The following is a 21,075-nucleotide window of genomic DNA, read 5'->3' as shown; positions in this document are numbered from 1 at the left end:
AACCATAAAAAAACGGTACCCCCTGCCTCTCATAAGCGTTCTCCTGGAACAGGTAAAAAAGGCCCAAATATACACAAAGCTTGATCTCAAGGGGGCATACCATCTTGTGCGCATGAGGGACGGTGACGAATGGAAAACCGCCTTTAAGACCAGGTTCAGGCTCTTTGAGTACCTCATCATGCCGTTCGGACTATGCAATGCCCCTGCCGCCTTCCAATACTTCCTCAATGAGGTGTTCCGGGAGGTATTGGATATCTACGTGGTCGTTTACATAGACGACATACTCATCTACTCCAACTCAGAGGAAGAACACGTACAGCACGTATCCGCGGTTCTCAAAAAACTGAGGGAAAACATGCTATACTGCAAACTCAGCAAATGTGACTTCCACGTCACATCAGTGGAATTCCTTGGGGTGATGCTGAGCCCCAACGGACAGGAGATGGCGGAACGCAAGATCAGAGCGGTGGAGGAGTGGCCGTTGCCCCGAGGAGTAAAGGAAGTCCAGAGCTTCATAGGCTTCGCCAACTTTTATAGGCGTTTTATTGAGGGGTTTTCTGGCTTGGTTGCCCCGATCACGCAACTACTAAGGAAGTCTCAGGAGTTCGTGTGGGGACCGGAAGCACAAAAAGCATTTGTGGCCCTCAAGAAGGCCTTCAGCACCGCCCCGGTGCTAGCTCACTCGAATCCGGAATTACCCTATGTGGTAGAAGCGGACGCCTCTGATGTGGCGCTGGGTGCCATTCTATCTCAGAGGAATGAGGTGTCGGGTTTGCTCCATCCTGTGGCGTACATGTCTCGTAAATTGAACGACGCGGAACGCAATTACCATATTGCGGAGAAGGAACTACTCGCAATAAAGGACGCATTTGCTGAGTGGAGGCATTTGTTAATGGGGGCCAGACACGTGGTTACAGTGTATACGGACCACAGAAACCTCCAGTTTCTGACGGCGGCGCGGCATTTGTCTCCCCGTCAAATGAGGTGGATGATCTTTTTCTCCGGTTTCAATTTCCACATCACATACCGACCCGGTACGGAGAACAGGAAAGCGGACGCGCTTTCGAGGCAATCGAACGCCAGGGATCCACAGCCGGTTGCCGAACATTCCATCATCCCTCCAGGAGTTGTGATAGGGGTGATTCAACCACAGACGTTCCTCAGGGGGGTCCAGAAGGGGACCCATACCTTCATGTGGCGGAGGTGGCTTCACAGTCACAAGGAGTGGCAAATGAAGGACGGGATTCCGGTGAAAGGACGATGTATGTTGTTACCCACGCCTAGGCTTCGAAAACAGGCCTTCACCTGGTGCCACGTGTCTCCCTGTGCCGGCCATCTGGGTGTCGAAAAGACGGTAGCGAGCCTAGGACGGCAGTTCTGGTGGCCTGCCATGAGAACAGACATTCGGAATTGGTGTTCATCATGTACCGTTTGCGCATCCATGAAATCGGACCACAGAAGATCGCAAGGACTCCTCCAACCCCTTCCTACACCGACCAAACCCTGGGAAAACATATCCTTAGACTTCATTGTCGGGCTACCAACGGATCAAGGAAAGACGGCCATACTGGTGGTGGTGGACTATCTCACGAAGATGGGGCACTTCCTCGCTTGCAAACAGGTACCTTCGGCAGGAGAGCTGGCGTCGTTGTTATTGAAGAATGTAGTGAGACTACATGGCCTACCCAACGTGATCGTGTCGGACAGGGGGTCTCAGTTCACGTCGCACTTCTGGAAAACTTGGTGTTCGGCGTTACACGTCAAGTCTGCCCTGTCCACGAGTTATCACCCGCAGACGGACGGCCAGACGGAGCGCCTGAACCAGTCGCTCAAACAATATCTACGTTGTTTTGTAGAGCAAGGGAAGGATGAGTGGGTGGACCTACTTTGGATCGCGGAAATCGCGTACAACAACGCCACACATTGTTCCACCAAGGCCTCCCCTTTTTATAGTAACTACGGCCATCATCCCCGGTTCTTGCCGTTTCTGCACCCGGTCAGGGAAGACAGATTGCCGACAACAGCCAAGAGGGTGGCCCGCATCAAGGAGGCCTTGATGAGTTCTCGAGTTGCCCTGGAGGGGGCTAAAGCCACGTATAAAGCCTTTTCTGATAGGAGGAAAAGGCCTGGACCGGTCTACAAACCTGGAGATTACGTCTGGGTCTCTACACGGCACATGAGATTCAAGAAAAGTAGCGTGTTCCATCCCCGCTTCATGGGCCCATATAGGATCCTTCGATGCATCAGCCCGGTGAACGTGAAAGTGTGCCTGCCCCAGTCCCTGCGAATCCATCCCGTGTTCCACGTTTCCCTCTTGAAACCCGCGAACGCGGTGAGGCCTCGTACGCCGGTGTCGGTGACTGTGGATTCGGAGGTGGAGTACGAGGTGGCCGGTATCTTGGATTCCAAGTGGCGCAGGGGCAAACTATGGTATCTGGTGGCATGGAAGGGGTACGGACCCGAGGAGCAGTCATGGGAACCTGCGGCGGGGGTTCACGCTCCTCGTCTGGTATCGTCGTTCCATCGTCGATATCCTTCCTGTGCTGGTCCTGATGGGGGGCGCTGATGGGAGAGGGATGTACTGTCAGGAATCCCCTCCCGCACATGGATTCCCTCCCACGATGCCACTTCCGTGAACCTGGTGTGCTTGGAGGAGAGCGGACTACAACTCCCAGAATGCCCTCTGGCAACAATTGCCTTATGCAACTCAAGAGTTCTGGTTACATAACACCAAGGGTAACGCCTAGTTTTCATGTTATGCAACTCAAGAGTTCTGGTTGCATAACACCAAGGGTAACGCCTAGTTTTCATGTTATGCAACTCAAGAGTTCTGGTTACATAACACCAAGGGTAACGCCTAGTTTTCATGTTATGCAACTCAAGAGTCATGGTTATACAACGCCGAGAGTACTACTTAAGGAAAAGATCACTGGGACTCGGCGTCGGATATTCTGATCTTTGCAGGAGTACCTGGTTGAGGTACACGGACCCGTTGGTGAGTTGAGCGGCGGAAGGAACATTCTAAGGAGCGGAGGAGAGGTGCTGGCGTGTGCTTCCTGCCCGTGTCCTGTCCCGTTCTGAGAGCCGTATTCAACGTCATTGGGCACAAGTCCCGTTGGTAGAGCCGAAGCTCCCAACGGCCTGACAATTTGGAGAAAACGAGGTTGGTGCGAGCCGAAGCTCCCAACCCTCGTTCCTTGGGTAAACACACGCTTAGAGCTAAGACGCTATCCAGGAGGTGTTTCCGCGTCTTAGCCATCGACACTCGTAGGAGAACTGGGATAGGTAGAGCGGCTGCTCCCATCCATTCTCTGCGCCACCTTGGGTATCATCACTTAAACCCTGATACAAGAGACGCACACTAGGAGGTGTTCCCAGCGTCTTTGTGTTGTGGCAGTACTCTGGGGGATACTGGTAGAGCGGCTGTTCCCAGGTGGTAGAGAGCCCGGCCGGGTGACTCCCACGTGCCCCCCCGTAGATTCCACAACCTTGGAACTACCCTTCACAGCGGTCGAGTGGCATTGTCGGCCACTGCTTAGCACTGTGCCCTCCGTTGGAGCATATCGGGCCCGGTGTGCATGCGGAGGACGGTTAGAAGAGCTGTGAATGGGTATCGTACTTTAACTGGTGATTCCAGTACCGGTATTCTTTGTTGTCTGTAGTTGTTTATCTGTTTATTAAATCATCCTTAAACTTCCATTTCTCTGGTCCGTCGTCTGTTTGTCCCAACCCCGAGAAAGCCAGGACGTTACAGAAATTCAGGAGTCATGTGTGGGGCAGAAAATATGATATACAGACTGATCACAAGCCCCTTGTGTATATTTTGAGTGGGAACAAGGTTAAGTACACCACTCCTTGTATTTCTCCTCTTACAACCGAAATGCTTCAATTTGATTTGGAAATAAAGTACATTCCAGGTAATGAGAATGTCATGGCAGATTTCCTATCTAGATTACATGTCAGTGAACATGGTGGCACTATAGATCCGGATGATGATAAAGAAGATTTTGTCATAGCACTAGTCGTTGCTAATGAGAGTAAAGCTTGTACTGAGATCGATTGGAAGACATCTGATGAGTATAATTCTGGATTGAAAAAGGTCAAAGAGTTTCTTGTCAATGGTTGGACAAAAGGAAGGAACTTGTGTTAAGAAATACAACCTTTTTCCAAAGTTGCGAAGATCTCTCTATTGAGGATGGGGTGGTGATGAGGTGTAATAAATGTTTGCCCCCAGATATCATTCGCCCTGGTTAGTTAACAAGGCATATGAAGGACATCTTGGTTCAACAATGATGAAGAGAAGGAGTAGAGCCTATTATTGGTGGCCCTCTGTGGACAGGGATGTTGTCATGGTGGTGAAAGGGCATGTGGTTTGTAGCAGAGCTGAGAAGGGGTTCCTTTGCCTGAAGGCCCATGGATATGGTCATTCCATGGGCATTGATATGGTAGAGCCTTTTCATTTTCTTCCATATCATTTACGCTATGCTTTTGTGTTGATGGCTACCATAGTAAATGGCCAGAGGTATGTTTCTTCTCAGCTCCCATGGCTAGCAATGCCATACATTTACTGAAAGATATTCTCATGAGGGAGGGTTTCCCAGAGTCTATCAACTAAGATAATGGGATTCAATTTGTGAATCATGAAATGAAATCGTTTCTGGAAGAATCTGGTGTGAATCACTTGAGAAGCTCACTTTACCATAAACAAAGAATGAATAGAGTTGTTGTTGAATGCATAAAGTAGGGCAAGACCAACAAATATGATGTGGAGGAAGCCATTAATTAGATGCTGTGGTTTTATCTCACAACATCCCATTCACTCACCAAGGTGTTCCCTTTGTAAGTTGCTCAGAAGACATCATTCTACCTCAATACTTTACCCCGCCTGGTTAGCCAAAGCAGTAAAAAGTAAAGTCACAAGTAAGGTGGATCAGAGGTTCATGCTTATTGGAGTGGAAGGGATTCAGAAGAAAATGAAAGACCAATATGATATTAAAAAGTCAGTCAAATAAACAATATTTTGACCTGGAGATTTGGTTCGTGTTAAATGTCAAAATTTGGTGAAGCAAGGAGGTGCAAGATATGGTGAACCTGTGACAGTAAAGAAAGTGTTTGGTAATGATGTAATGGTGGACAGTGGTCACTGGTGGAATGTTGGAAAAATTGTAAAAATCCAAGATTTTGTCAGGATTGGGATTGATGTTAAAGAAAACATAATTTCCAGAAAGATGGAAAATAATAATAGTAATACATCAGTTACTGAAAAAATGGAACAATATGTTCTACGTAGATCCACTTGTGCAAGACATGCACCATGGAAGCTCTGCAAGGGTTACCTGTAGAAGTTTCTGCATAAATATGATGAGGTGCATAGTCTATAAATGTTGTTATTTTGTAGTAATGTTGTTCTAATATACATTTCATTTTCATGGTATACATATTCAATTTCTCCAATTATTCTTCTAGATTTTTTTTGTCTTTAGCTGCATTGGGTTTTATGATTTCTTCAATACTCGTTTGTTATTATTTGAGCTGGGATCATAGTATTTTTGTTTTTGAGAAAAAAACATATGTTATGGGCATATGTCAGTAGGTGTTATTTGAATGTGGTTGTAAGAGTTCCATGACTGTAGACTCTCTGGAGGAGCGTTTCACCAGTATCAGTTAGAGCGTGTCCAGCAGAGGGTACAGCGATGGATTCTACTGTAGTTGATGTTAACTTGAAATAAACTTACTGTAAACATCGCCACACCTTGTTCACTTCCTTTGTGTGCCACAACCCATTGGATGACCAACGTTTGCTGATAACATACATCTAGCCTTCGAACTTTGGGAGCACATGTGGAAACTCATGTTATGGGAGACAGGTTGACAGGAATGACCAAGTATCTCTACAGTTAAAAATGATGGCATTTACTGGTGAAAGAATGTTACATCTCTTTGACTGATACAAATGTACCCTCGCATCTGTGGGGTTTAGGGGCCACCAGAGTATCCCCACTGGAAATCTGTGAGTGACCCAGACCCTCACACACTGCTCTTGGGTGGGGGATGAGGAGTGATGAGATGCCCTCACTTCCTAATCCAAAAGACCTGTGAGCCTCTTCTTTCCCCAGCACTAGAGGTTTGTTCAGCCCCGGGTCTTCAGTTGCAGTTGGGAGGGGGGAACAACCTTTACAACGCAACTTTTACAACGCACTACACTTACAACGCATTTTTTACAACGCACAATCCATTACAACGCATGACATTACAACGCAGGACACTACAACGCATTTTTAAAAACTACCTTTACAACGCATTCCATTACAACGCATACTACCATTACAACGCATACCATTACAACGCATAATATAGTAATTTTTACCCCTATACGATCCAACACTTACCCTACTATTGCACCCCCTGGAGTTAGAATAGTAATTTTTACCCCTATACTATCCAACACTTACTCTACTGTTGCACCCCCTGGAGTTAGAATAGTAATTTTTACCCCTATACTATCCAACACTTACCCTACTGTTGCACCCCCTGGAGTTAGAATAGTCATTTTTACCCCTATACTATCCAACACTTACTCTACTGTTGCACCCCCTGGAGTTAGAATAGTAATTTTTACCCCTATACTATCCAACACTTACCCTACTGTTGCACCCCCTGGAGTTAGAATAGTAATTTTTACCCCTATACTATCCAACACTTACCCTACTGTTGCACCCCCTGGAGTTAGAATAGTACTTTTTACCCCTATACTATCCAACACTTACCCTACTGTTGCACCCCCTGGAGTTAGAATAGTAATTTTTACCCCTATACTATCCAACACTTACCCTACTGTTGCACCCCCTGGAGTTAGAATAGTAATTTTTACCCCTATACTATCCAACACTTTCCCTACTGTTGCACCCCCTGGACTTAGAATAGTAATTTTTACCCCTATACTATCCAACACTTACCCTACTGTTGCACCCCCTGGAGTTAGAATAGTAATTTTTACCCCTATACTATCCAACACTTACCCTACTGTTGCACCCCCTGGAGTTAGAATAGTAATTTTTACCCCTATACTATCCAACACTTACCCTACTGTTGCACCCCCTGGAGTTAGAATAGTAATTTTTACCCCTATACTATCCAACACTTTCCCTACTGTTGCACTCCCTGGAGTTAGAATAGTAATTTGTACCCCTATACTATCCAACATTTACCCTACTGTTGCACCCCCTGGAGTTAGAATAGTAATTTTTAACCCTATACTATCCAACACTTACCCTACTGTTGCACCCCCTGGAGTTAGAATAGTAATTTTTACCCCTATACTATCTAATACTTACCTTAAATGCAATTTAATATTATGCGTTGTAATGGTATGCGTTGTAAAGGTAGTATGCATTGTAACGGAAATGCGTTGTAAAGGTAGTTTTTACAAATGCGTTGTAGTGTCCTGCGTTGTAATGTCATGCGTTGTAATGGATTGTGCGTTGTAAAAAATGCGTTGTAAGTGCATGCGTTGTAAAAGTGTGCGTTGTAACGACATACATCCGTTGGGAGGTGATGTGGAATTTCCCCCATATTATTATTTTTATTAATGATTTTACCTGTTGTTTGTTGCAATGTACCAAATGCCACCCTTCGAGATTGGACAGGGTTACTGGCCCTGCTCTAAGTTTACAGTACATATGGTCTCCCCTTTGTGTTTGGAGAAATCTTCTTGTCCATATGATGTGTCTACGGTCTATATGTTGACCTGTATTTCTAAACAGTTTCAATAAAGATATCTAAATTAAGAATATGTATTGATGATGTGACTATGTAACTTTTGTTGTTGAGACACAGTCTTAGGTGTTGAGAGCTTAAAAAGAAATGTATTTTTCTTCTAGCCTTGAAGGTATCAAATTACTTTAATTGTGAGTATACGGAACAGATAATTTTTGGGTCCTCTAACTATCATATCCTGATGATTCTGCTAATGGAAAGTGGAGAAACTTAGATTTTTTTTAAAGTTTTTAATTATAGCTGCAAATGCTGTACGTATATATGAGCAGAGACATTATAAATAAAGTTTACATTCATAAAATGCCTGACATGAATTATTTCACGTGCACCGAGAACATTCTTGAAGTAAACACCGATGATCAGAAATATGGGGTGAGACTGTTGGTGTTACTCCTGTAAGGTGATGACTTTATTTTTATTTTTTGGAATATACTAGGTACATTTTTTGTAACATTATCTATTCTTCAGTGCCATAATTAAGGTGTCACTTTTGAACAATCGAATTCTTTTCTTTCATTATTTATGCCAGCAATGCAGGATGATGTGTGAAGAATCCTGCTCCCATAGTTCTATTTGAAATGTTATCCTTGAGACGGGGTACATACAATATGGCTGTCACTTCTGCTGAGGGTTGTAAATGTAATACTACACTCTCTAATTCCTTAACTAATAGCAAATGCTGATATGGTGCAAGATATGTGTGAGTTACCTAAGTCATATTTCCCTGGGATGAACTTTATGGACCATAGATGTACTCACCACACAAGCAAAAAGCTGATCAACTACCTTGTGCTTCCTACACCGAGTGGTTACTTACTTTAGGCAATGAAAAAGTCAATTTTGTGTAACAAATAACAATTATGCAATCAAAATGTTCATTTTGTTTAACACATTACTATTTCAAAAAGGAATCTCTGTTAAAATGGACCTTACATTTATCATATTTGAGGTCTGATGTGGAGTATTGTGTAACCCTGGGCGTAGTTCACGTAGTAGCGCTACGCATAGCTACGCGAAGTGCACTTCGCACTACGCGAGATACGCGTAGCACTACGCGAACTGCATAGTGCGCTGTTCGCAATGATTGCACGGTGCTGGATGCTTGTCCGCACTGTGCAATCATTGAAAACGGCATCTTGCACAGTGCAAGCTGTCGTTTTCTGCAGCTCGAGTAGATTTTTACTCGAGCGGCAGCTTTCTCAACGCGGACTGGTAGTTTCTCATCACGAGCGGTCATGAGCATACGCGACCACTCGCAATGAGAAACCTGACCTCCCCACGTTGAGAATCTCGCCGGGAGGTTTATTTTTCACGCTCGCGATCGGCAACTTGATGTTGCTGATCACGAACGAGGAAAAAGTCTTGCCGGGATGTCATTTTGCTCGCTCGCGGTCGCCAACTTGATGTTGAGGACCGCGAGCAGAAAATGCCAACTACGCTATGCGATTTTGCACTGTGCTACGTGCAATTTGCGTAGCACGAAGTAGCACAAACTACGCAAACTTCGCGAGCGTAGCGTAGTTGTCCACCCAGGGTTAGTATTGTGGGTGGATTACTCCATCACAGCTCTGACAGATATCTTGCAGCCCTTATTACAAGTACAGTATATCCAATACATTTGTGTTAAGATGGACGGGATATCCATCACTGTAATAGAGTGCCTATCTGCTGAACTCTCAATCAGAGATATTTAAGAATGGTCTGTCAATTTTTCTATAATATGCTTGGAAGTTGGAAAAGAATTGTAAGGGTAAAATAGAAATCATGGACATCATATTGCCATTGTAAACAGGGATCAAAAATTAAATACCCAATTACATTACAGCATTACAGCACACACTAACATTCCCCAACTAACCTACTTGTCACTGATTAAGTTAAACCAAAGAGGAGAAATGTGAACAATAAAGATAAGATAAAAGTATTGACCTGGGGAATAGCATTGGATTTTAAGATTAATATGTTACAAAAGTGACACAATATAGAACTCAAATTAAAATATTTTTATAATGCATCAATTTAGACCAATTTCTTGGGAGCTTGGTTATGAAATGTATCTCTGCGCAATAAAGAGGAATTAATGTACAAAGACAAACATATTGGAAACTAGGATAAAACAAATAGTTCACTGTCATCAGGATTCATATTCTCACTTATAACTTATGTGAAACAAGTAGGGTGGAGGAGTGTGGCTCAATGGTTAGAGCGGCAGACCCTGATGCAGAGTTCTGGCCAGGGACCAGGGTTCGATTCCTGCCTCGGCGGGGCTCGGGCTCAATTTCCTCAGACCTGTCAATCCTCGCCTCGGTGCCTATTCTAATCACGGGCCCCACGCTGCAACTCTGGGCAATATCTTGCTTAGCCTCCACACCGGCCCCAACAGCGCTAAGGATGCCTGGCTTCACCCTGGGGGTGCCCAGGAGTGGACTCTTCACAGGGAAAGCCAGGAGGGGTTCCACAGCGGTATGAGTATCAGCGCCAGGAAACCGATAGGCGACACCGCAAGGTGACCGTCTGGTGACAGTGCGCTCTATAAGTACCATTACATTTACATAGGGTTGGTAACTTAGAAATCTACCCCATATTTTTTTCTGAAAATATTCCTGAAAAGCAGTGGAAGCTGTGTGCTGCAGCCTGCATGGTTCCTGACAATTAGGGATTTGTGTATGCTGCAGATGGGTATACACACACCCTGTTCCCTGATTCCAATCCTGGCTGTGCTCACAGGTACAATTCAGTGCATCAAAAACACATGAGCTCCACACTGTGTGGAGGAGGGAACAAGAGGCACGGGGTTTTAGGAGCTAGCAGCCTCCAACTATGAATGTTTAACCACAAAAGAGCTGCTCCGAAAGTGATAACCACTATAAGGTTTGATTTATATTGTGAGTGGGGACATCTCACAAAAAGTAACGGACTGGTGTCACACACCACCATGCTTCATCATTGACCAGTCCTCGCCCTCTAAAACCTTGGTTTGATAGAGGGCGGGCATACACCTGACGACAGGGATGCACTTCTAAACTAAGTGGGGGCCCGTATATGAGTGAGTGAGATTAAAAATCATTATAGTTATCCTCATTGTGTTTTTTAATGTGAAAGGTAACTATATGATGTTTAAAAGCAGGTGACGGTATGTGGGGGAATTAGTGTCCCCTAACCGTTGTGTTTAGAGGTCGACATGTTTCTGCCGTGTCGGCCCAGGAGGGTCCAGGGCATTCATCAGGACCTAAATATGTAAATGGGGGCTCCGTTCTTACCAAAGGTGGCAAGAGTGTACCACTGTGTGGGTATGATCACTGTCACACTCCACAATTGGATGGCTCCTAGATTCAACCCTATAAATGAAAATAAAGGGAGAGAAAAAATATATAACAACAGACCATAGTAGTGGTGAATAACTGAACTCAATACATGCACTGATCCAGTTTCTGTGTGAGTGACTACTCATGTGACATGTGCCAACTCAATTTGTGTACATGATGGGGATGCAAAGGTGAGAGCACGTGTCTCACTGTTCTTACCCTAAAAACCAAAGCTACTGGCCCCATGGGAGGAGGGGAGGGGAAACCCCTGTTTGTCAGAACCTGTGGAAAAAACATATAGATCACAGCTGGCGTGAGAAGTATGTTTTTTTAGGAAAACACACAGAACATTCATCCTCAATTGTGCTAATTGCCCCAAAGTACTTTCATTCAATCCGATCTCATTCACACCCTTACTGCCTCAAGGAATCCACGCAGGAAACTTTCCCCATCATGTACACAAATTGAGTGGCACTAAGTCTACCTTATCTTTCCCTTGTGTGTCTTTCTCTTGCTCTGAGTCAAAGTTCGATGAGGATACATAAGTCCATGTCTCCAAAAATTAGAGATGGTTCTCACCACCTGCACTACTGCACAAAGATAGCACCTCTTGCACCACTTATTCTTGATGACTAAAACCTGCATCAAAGCGTGTGAAAGGGGCCTAGCCATAAAAGGAGTTTTAAAGAGTCAGATCTTACTATGATTTGAATGCTGAAAGGCCATGATTACCCGTATGGGCAACATAAGCGTTTGCACAAATACTGGACTGTCGCGGCGATGGAGCGAGATTTTCAGCTTAAAGAGATCCAGTCAAGCCTGGGTAAAAGTTGCTTCAGTAAGCTATCTGGTACAGTGGAGTAACACAAAATTAGCCCCTACGGAATGGTAGACTCCAATATCCACAGAAAGTCACTGGCCTTTGGCTGAAGGGGGGCCCCCTGGTGGGTTAGGGGCTTCCTAAAATGCCAATCCTGCCCCCTGTGTGCAGCAAGGGTCTGTGTTACGCCCCTGATTTGGTAGCGTTGAGAGGGATGACATTTCTCAAGCTAGCGAATGTGGACACATGACACACAGAAACCAGAAACACTTCTTAACCCCTTCGGTGCTCATGACGGAACGGTTCCGTCATGAGCCACGGTTGAGCTGTGCTCATGACGGAACCGTTCCGTCATGACCACGCCCGCGCAAGATTCCGTCAGCACAGCGGCGGAATTTGCGCAGCATGGAAGGGGTTAATGATGGAGGGCAATTCTCAATCGGAGCAGAACAGTTGTTAATGGAACTAACAGAACCGATGCACGAACATTTTTGTTTGTAAAAATGCATTTTACTGTAAGCGCAGGAATGACAATGGTGTCTTAGTAAAGGTGAGCAAGCCAACAAATTAACAGAGAGAGCCGAGCCAGGGCCGAGCCACGGCTCTGTCTGGCTGCTCTCTAAGAGCACCTGCATCAACTAAACCCTGAATATAGTTGGCATCTCAATCAAGCAAAAAACATCATGTGAAAATGTGATGGTCTCTTTAAAATACACAGGTATTGCTTTAATATATAGAAGCATTTCACCTTAACAGATCAAATTATTTTTTCAATTAAAACAATAAACAAAATCGGGTGCCGTTCGTGCCTGAGGAACTTTGTTTGTGGACTCTGTGCTTTACCTGGGCGTGAGGGACTGCGAGGCTCCGCGGCTGGGAAACCAGCTACAGCTGCGGCCTCTTCCCGGACACTCCCCTCTTGGCGGAACATTACCTATATATTCTGAGTCCAGTGACGCGGCGCGGGACGCGGCGCAGGACGTGCGCCGGGCGAAGCCCGGGCCAAGGGCGGGCCCGTTCTAGCCCGTTACAGACCGATTGAGACCGGACCGGGCCCCCCTCCTAACATTTCATATCCTAGGTGATTGGACATCGTCTTGTAAATATCGGCTGATTATTAGTTGTGGAAATCACATGTTATCATCCATGGCGACCACACGAGGGAGTAAGAGCAAGGTGATTAAGAATGTTAGTAATATTACTGGCCCATTAGATAACTTCATTGTTAGAGCGAACTCTGTTATTGACCAAGGAATAGCTCTTATGGAACGAAGAGTATCACAGGACCTATTACTGGCCAAGCGCTCCTCTATGGGCCTTTATGCAACAGCTAAAACTCCCGATAACACAAGTAATAAAGCACCCCTTCCCTTAGTACACGTGGATATACATAGCATCCCTAATGAAGTGGATTTGTCCTTTTCAATGACTGAATGTATATCTTCTTCGCAACTAGAGAGGTCTCCGATTCTTCCAGCGGAGCCTTTGGTATTAGAACCACGATTGCAAGATTCAATCAATAGTCAGTCGACGAGAGAGAAAGAGGGTGCAATACCAAAGACGACAAAACATTCCAAGAGAAAGTATAAGAAAAACAAACCTAAAACAAATAAGCTCACTAAGGCAAAAAAAACTATTCCTATTGGAGATAAAGGGCTAGGCAAACCTATCACTAGAAGGATAGAACGAACTGAACAACAGTCAAAAGACGCCTCTATTCCAAGTAGTCCTAATGAGGATAGCCTGCCATTGGAATTGTCGAGCGTTGTTATTCCCTCTATGACGCCTATAAACTTGGAGCCTTTGAAGGCTGACCATAAGCAAATTGATCACATAAGGGAGCTTTTTAAAACATATCTTACTCCGTTGGAAATTAGACTGAAGAAGATTGAGAGGCAGCTAATAGATGTGGCTGCTCTATTAAAGATCTCGACTAACATTGAGCCACCAAAGGTTTTGGATGAGGTACAAAGAAACGCAAAAAATTCAACAGTGGGTTGTTCAACAGTTAAATCGTCAACCTACGCCACAAAAGCAAATAGTTTGGCAATTGCTAATATAGAGAACTCTGTAACAGAAAAAATTAACCATCCTCCGGGAAATAATAATCAAGGGCCAAACATACAGAAAGATTCAATTAAGGGACTTAAACCGGGAAACCTAGTTATAGATTTGCCCCCAGAAGCATCTCCTTATTTGGTGATTTTAACGGGGGTTCCCGAATTGAAAGAGGGAAAAGAAGAACCTTTTGGTTCTTTGAAAAACAAGGTCCAATACTGGCTCAATGTAAATCGACCACTCCCCTCGAATAGGATGAGTAAGATCTTAATGGTCCGCAGGGTTTCTTGGGTGGGGGCAGAAAGAAAAACAACACAGGGTGATTGTGTCTTGGTTAACTTTGAGGACCCGGAAACGGTTGATCACATCTGCTCCGGGAGGAATCATTTTTTAAACGAGAGTATTGAAACTAAAAGATTATCTTTCTTTTACCCTCCTAGATCTTACCCCTATCTATTCAATGAGCGTGAATGGATTACTGTAAAATCCAGTGACAGAACAATGGGTACAAGGGACTGGGGAAGGCGAATTAATAGAAATCCAATATATAGTGACAACTGGAGGGGTTTACCAACCTCCAATCGCTATAGTAGTTTAGAGATGGTGGATTGACTCCATCAGACTGGACCTAGTCTCTCCCCGCATTGTTTTAGTTCCACCACTATGTACAAAAATTTAAATTTCCCGCTAATTGACCCACAAAGAGTTGCGAATGAAGGGAGGATAAAAAACCTGCCAGACCCCCTAATAACATCTAAAGCTTCATTTGATGAATTCGACAAACAAGAATCTGAAACAATTACATATCCCGGCTTTGGTATAAAAACTTTTTTATCCCCAAAAGTTGACCATCTCAGGGCGCAGCCTGACGTGGAACACATTCCCCCCCTGGCAGAAACACATTTCCCTGTGGCTAGTCCTTTTAACGAGGAAACAGATATGGAATACAATATTCCCTTGAAGGAACCAAATCTGCATGTAGATTGTTCCCTTAATAAGGAGTGTCACCGAGACCCCGCAAGGGGAGAGCTGGCCCTTTTATCCTGGAATATAGCAGGCTTAGCAAATAAGGTAAACGATCCTATCTTCTGTGATCTAATTGAGAAGAACGACATTATCTGTTTGCAGGAAACCTGGGAACAGGCCGAGATTCACCTTGCAGGGTATCGCACGTTTTTTACCCCCGCAATTCAGCCCAGGAGAGGGAGAAACTCGGGGGGGCTTTGTACTTATATTTCCAACATGGTTAAGCTGGCAATAACACAACAGAATACAGAGGGGCATAATTGTTATCAGGTCTTTTGCTTAACTGCAGGTGAAAACCGACTTATTTTAATAAATTTATACAATAATATCCTGAGGGAAGACTTGAATAAAGTATTTGAAGATCTAAATAACTCAATAGCCCGATCAATTGGCTTGGAGCCAAATGATGTTTGTATTATTCTGACAGGGGATTTTAATTGCCACTTGTGCCCTTATAACAGTTCTGGTATATGTGGAATGGTCAACCTAATTGGCGACCCATGTACACATTTTGAGCACACTCTGCTGGGAAATATGTTAAATAATTTAATCTTTGACTGGGACTTGGGATTCGCAAATGAATTGTGCACGCCTCAGGTTTATTTTCAGCCTACCTTTAATGGTCGCGGTCTAGAATCTGTTATAGATTATACTATGGTTAGCACCACTCATAATCGCAAAGTCCTGTTGTTTAAAACATTAGACACTGCAATGAGTGACCACTTCCCGATCAGCTCAATCTTTGATATTGATAGGGGTGCTAGATCTATCCAGAGTGCAGTTGAAAATCTCTCTCACCATGCTATTTCTTTGGCAAGACAAAATGGTTATGCCATAAAATGGAAGAAGGTCGACCCATCAAACTTTCTCCAGAACTTGATTCTGGATCAACATGAAAACGTTAGGATCTGTCTAGAGATCGACCCAGACCCTAGTTCGATTATCTGTGCCTTTGACCAGATTACTTCATTCATTGCCAAAAAGTTAACAGGAACACTACGCGACAAGGCCAATCAAAAAACCATCGGGTGGTTCAACTCGGATTGTTCCAAAGCACACTCTAACTTAAAGCAGATCTTAAAGAAAAAACCTAGGGATAGGCTGGAAGTTAGAGTTGCCAGGGCAGCTTATAAAATATCGTTAAAAAAAAGGAAGCAAGAGCTCAAGGAGAATGCGTGGAATGCATTGGTAAAGGCAAGCTCCTTGAGAGATAACACTGCATTCTGGAGAGCAGTAAACGCCCCCTTCTTCGCAGAAAGGAATTCTGATAAGCTGGAACCTGCGATAGAAGAATCAATCTGGGTGGATCACTTTACCGAGCTTTGCAAAAAAGATACTTTGCTCGTTACAGCCTCTAAACCCCTAACCCAGCAGGCCGATATTGAACCTACTGTCCCTGTTCTATTTCCCTTGGGGATTGTCTTTTCTGTTTCAGAAGTAGAACTGGCCCTACAGGAAAGTGCCAGAAACAAAGCCCCTGGGCCTGACGGGGTCCCTACAGACATATACAAAGATACCGTCTCTTTATGGGCCCCTTTGTTGACAAATGTGTTAAACAGTTTTAATATTAAGGGGTTCCCATCGACCTGGCAGGAAGCCATTGTGGTGCCCATTTTTAAAAAGGGAGATCGAACCGATCCCAAATGTTATAGGCCTATCTCCCTACTCGATTCATTGATGAAAGTGGCAGGCAGAATCATTTTAAACAGATTGCACACTTGGGCAGAGGAACACGATGTTATCTCTAAGTTCCAGTACGGCTTTAAGGCTGGCCTAGGTACTATCGAACAAGGGCTCAACCTGGCCTTAATAACTGGCAAATACATGATGGCAAAAAAGGGTAATCTTTTCATGACCTTTGTTGACCTTAGCTCAGCATTTGATTGCCTGGATCACGATGTACTTTGGGACACTTTAATAGGTTTGGGCATAGATTTAAATATCATTAATTTTATCAAAGCACTATATAGAGAGGCAGGGGCTAAGGTGCGCTTTGGCAACAAAGGGGAGTGTTCTGCCAAGTTTCCAATTATGAAAGGTGTCAGACAGGGTTGTATTTTGGCACCTTTTCTTTTTAATCTGTATATAAATGAAGTGGCAGAATTTTTAATTAAACAAGAGTTAGATTATCCTCAAATTGACGGCACCCCAGTTCCCATCTTATTATATGCTGACGATGCAGTTATCATGGCTAGAACTCAGCTGGGCCTTCAAAAGGCTTTAACCAGCTTTTCTTTCTTTATGAGTTCTAGGGGTTTAAAAATAAATATAGGGAAAACTTTTACCATGTGCTGCTCGTCAAAGAATAAACTCTCTTCTTTCTTTATGAGTTCTAGGGGTTTAAAAATAAATATAGGGAAAACTTTTACCATGTGCTGCTCGTCAAAGAATAAACTCTCTTGTAAGATTTTTATTGACAAGTCTAAGATAGAACTTACTAGCTTTTTTTCATATCTGGGGATTGTTTTTAATCAAAAAGGTACTTGGAAAGCAGCAATTAGGGCTAGGAATCTCGCTTTTGCCCGTACGTTAGGAGCAATCAGACAGTTTGCCAATAAATTAGGAGGCAGACCTGTACGTATTTTATTAGACATCTATAAGTCTAAATGTATATCAACTGCTTTATACGGATCTGGCATATGGGGTATCGCAGACTCACAGGAAATCCAAGTAAAAGAAAACACTTTCCTACGCTATTTGTTAGCGGTTCCTAAATCGACCTCTACATATATATGTCACAGGGAATTGGATTTGGTCTATATTTCGGATCTCATTAAAATTAACCCATTACTCCTATGGCATAAAATATGGACCTCAGAAGCAACTGTTTTTAATAGAACTATTCTGAGTGACTGCCTTAAATTAGAGCGATGGAAAGACATCCATTGGATTTCCTACGTAAAGGAGTTTATGACTAATATGGGGCATCAAGCTTTTTTTGATAATCCCTCCTCGCTATCTTCGATCTCTAGAAAGGCTTTTAAGATAAGTTGCCTTGCTTTCCTTGAGAATAAAAGATGCCTTGAGGAGAGGATTAAGACATCAGTAATTCAATACAATGCACTTGTTCAGGGCCCCGGCTTGCAGCTTTATCTGTCCCCTGACTACCCTTCTTATGACAAAATGCTGCTATCGCGACTGAGAACTGGTACTTATCATAGGTTGATAACATTTCCAGTCAGAAATGATTGGTCCTCAAAATTAATTAATTGTCCCTGTGATGATCTTGCTCTGCAATCTCCAATACATTGTGTTCTCTTTTGCAAGTATTACGCTTGGGGAAGAAAGAAATATCTGATTCCCCTTCTTAAGTTCTGGGGCCTAAGACGCTGCAGACCTGCGTATTTAAAGTTACTCCTATTAGATGATGAACTAACAATTAGTGCTGTATCCAAGTTTTTAAAATTCGTAATTCGATGTAGATCAACCCTGGATTAATTTTAAATGCTTGTTTTTATGTCTGCCATTTCCTCTTTCATGATGTATATAACTTGTATGTAATTTGATTTTGTTTTTAATTATGTTTTTCTTGATTGTGCTTTTATGATTTTAATTTTAAAATCGAATAAAGCTATCTTTGACTTGACTTTGACAATAAACAAAATCACACAGTTTAAAAATACATTAAAAAATAGATAAAAAGGGGATTTGTCATGCAACTAGTACAGCCACCCATCATCGCGCTACATGCCCTCTGCTTTCTTCAACTGCCCCTCCTAGGAGTTTTAGTCGGGATACCAAACACTAAGCTATGTTAGATAAAAATGACGAAACAGGAGATGATCGTTACCCTGATGTCTAAAGAAGCAAGCTTTCCAAAAGTCCCTTAAGTAAATTAATATATGTAATTGAGGTGCATAAGAGCGATACTGAGGAAAGTATGAATGTGTCAGACGGACTATGAGACCCACTGTTAAAAAACAATTATGCAAGAATTTCCATTGTTAAAAATACAGAAATAGATACAATTGTTATCTGAGCCTAACGGGATAGAGAGGGAGTTGTTGGTTTCAATCCCTGAACTCCCATGTTGGAATGTGCTCTCATAAGTGATAACGAACAAAAAAAAGAGGGTCTGTAAAATAAAATATTTACCTTGGATCACACATTTTGGTCAAGTGAGGAAGCCAGGATTGGTACCAGGTTTCTGGTTTCACAATATGCACTGGATGGCTGCTTCTTTTTCGCATTTTATCTCCAAAGGTTTATGCTGTTTTTATATCTTGCCACATTATGGTTCGGCTTTGGTGAAGGCAGAAGCCTCAATAAAGCGCGGCTTGTTTTGGGCTCGATGGTCCAAGAGGACCTCGAGCCGAGTCCTAGCCTCACCGCTAGGTCGAGTTGACTCCATCCATAAGTGTCTGGCCCACCTCCCATGTTTCAGCTTGACACTGCTGCAAACGTACGCATATTGCCCCTATACGAAAAGGGAACGGAGCGCTGTATTATGAACGGTGGAAATGACACAGCGTAGAACCGCGTGGGTGAAGTGAATTTGTTTAACCCAGTGTTTCTCCAAGTGATTTATTTTCAGACAGTACAGCTGGCACTGTCTCTGCGTGGCCCGGGTCCGCCGAGGGCTTGCGGGACCCAGAGGTGGAAAAGACCGCTCAGGTGCGGGTGCCTTTGAGCGCTCGTGCCCCCTGACAGGCCCCGTCCCTAGAAGTGGGCGAGAAAATACATTACTAGGGAGAGACGATATAGAGGGGCGCAAGCGTCAGGTTTGAATCTAGAACCGGTTTTGAGCCTAGCCATGAACATATTTGCAATGCAAATCGTAAACAAGCGTCAGGTAAAATATAACAACGTATCTTCAAAATACAAAAAAAAGTAGATTTCTTTAACATGTGGAAACTTTGACATTTGCATGCCACGTTAAAGCACTGCACTGGGAAGGACTTATTACAAGTGATCGTTTTATTCAAATGGTATTCTGCACTCACATATGTGAGAGAGCTTGCATGCGTGATAATGAAAAAAGTATTTGTCAATCTGATGAGCTGACACGGAGAATGGAACCGGGTTCCCCAGTTGGCAGCTCTAACTGCAGACCCACATCCTCGGTAGAAGCAGGGAGGTAGGCAGAAGCCACATATGGGCTCGTGATTCAAACAGGACCTGGCGCCGAGCCGAGGTTCAGGCTCGAGCTTCCTCAGTGGCTCGCCCACCTCTACCCACCCCTCCCTCCCACCAAGACAAGTCATCAAGGGTCCAAGACCACTTCAGAGGAGGGCTCAAATGGCCGCAGGGTGTGGCGGCTCAAAGCAGTCCGTGGGTTCGGCAATACTCCCCCCGGGATACAGAGAATAAGACAGCCTGTTACAACAGATGAGCGAGCACGCACGCGCCTCCTTTCGGGGGCTATGACACTTTGTGGTGCCCTGCAGACCTCCGAAACAAGCAACACCATCGCTAACTTCAGCCAAGCAGCCCCCTAGAATCGCTGGCTCTGGATAGTTGACGCGCTAAAAAGAGGCACTTTTAACGAATATTCGTCCTTGAAGCTATGCGACATTACCTGAAAACAGTAGCGTCGTCAGTAAGAAGGGAAAAGCTGCAGTTTCTCTGTAGTTACGGGACCCCTCCATTGTGAGCGTTACAGAAGCCGAGACAGCAGTCGGCGATCTCTGCAGATGGGCTGGGCGTGCCTCTGAGCCTCCCCCCTCCTCAGGGGCGGCTGGTGACATTTGAAAGAGGTTGTGCGTAAAATGATTGGCATACTGCACCGTTGCGAGCGAGCGTAGCGACCGAGCCCGAACCCCCATAAGGGGGGGGGGGGGGGGGAGGTCATTGCGATTCTCTTCCCGTGAAAATTTTGAAAAAAGAGAAGAAAAATGGTGCATGTTCAAGCAAATTTGAGAAAGCAGGAAGGTTAATAAAGCAATTGTGAAAGTGCCTCTGTGAACTGTCACTTTTCTCTTTACCTATCTCTCTCCCAGAATTCACCACCTTCACCTGTAAGTGGCTCCAAGCTGCTCTATCGGTGCCACTCTCTTCCAGTGACACTCTCACTTTCCCATAATCTAAGTATCCCTTCCTACCTTATCTCTTTCGCTATCTCAGCATCTCCCCTCCTCTGTCACTGGCTGG

The 21,075-nt window shown here is 44.2% G+C and overlaps 1 protein-coding gene across 7 annotated transcripts in view; it reads right to left on the bottom strand.

The window, feature by feature from the left end:
• Positions 1-20,682, bottom strand: part of LOC146772931 (SLAM family member 9-like) — a 369,703-nt gene extending 349,021 nt beyond the window's left edge. For 2 of the 7 annotated variants that reach the window (XM_085638232.1, XM_085638233.1), the window contains exon 1: positions 20,504-20,659. In XM_085638232.1, the coding sequence (XP_085494358.1) occupies positions 20,504-20,573 (70 nt within the window). In that variant the 5' untranslated portion in view covers positions 20,574-20,659. Of the gene's footprint in view, positions 1-20,503 lie in introns of all 7 variants that reach the window. The other 5 variants (XM_085638234.1, XM_085638229.1, XM_085638231.1 and 2 more) reach the window with 5 other exon arrangements.
• Positions 20,683-21,075: the final 393 nt, after the last annotated feature.

This window comes from Triturus cristatus, chromosome 12, assembly GCF_964204655.1.
Source record: "Triturus cristatus chromosome 12, aTriCri1.1, whole genome shotgun sequence".
Lineage (NCBI taxonomy): Eukaryota > Metazoa > Chordata > Amphibia > Caudata > Salamandridae > Triturus > Triturus cristatus.
Note: the sequence above shows the minus strand (reverse complement) of the source record. Positions and strands in the feature narration are given on the sequence as shown.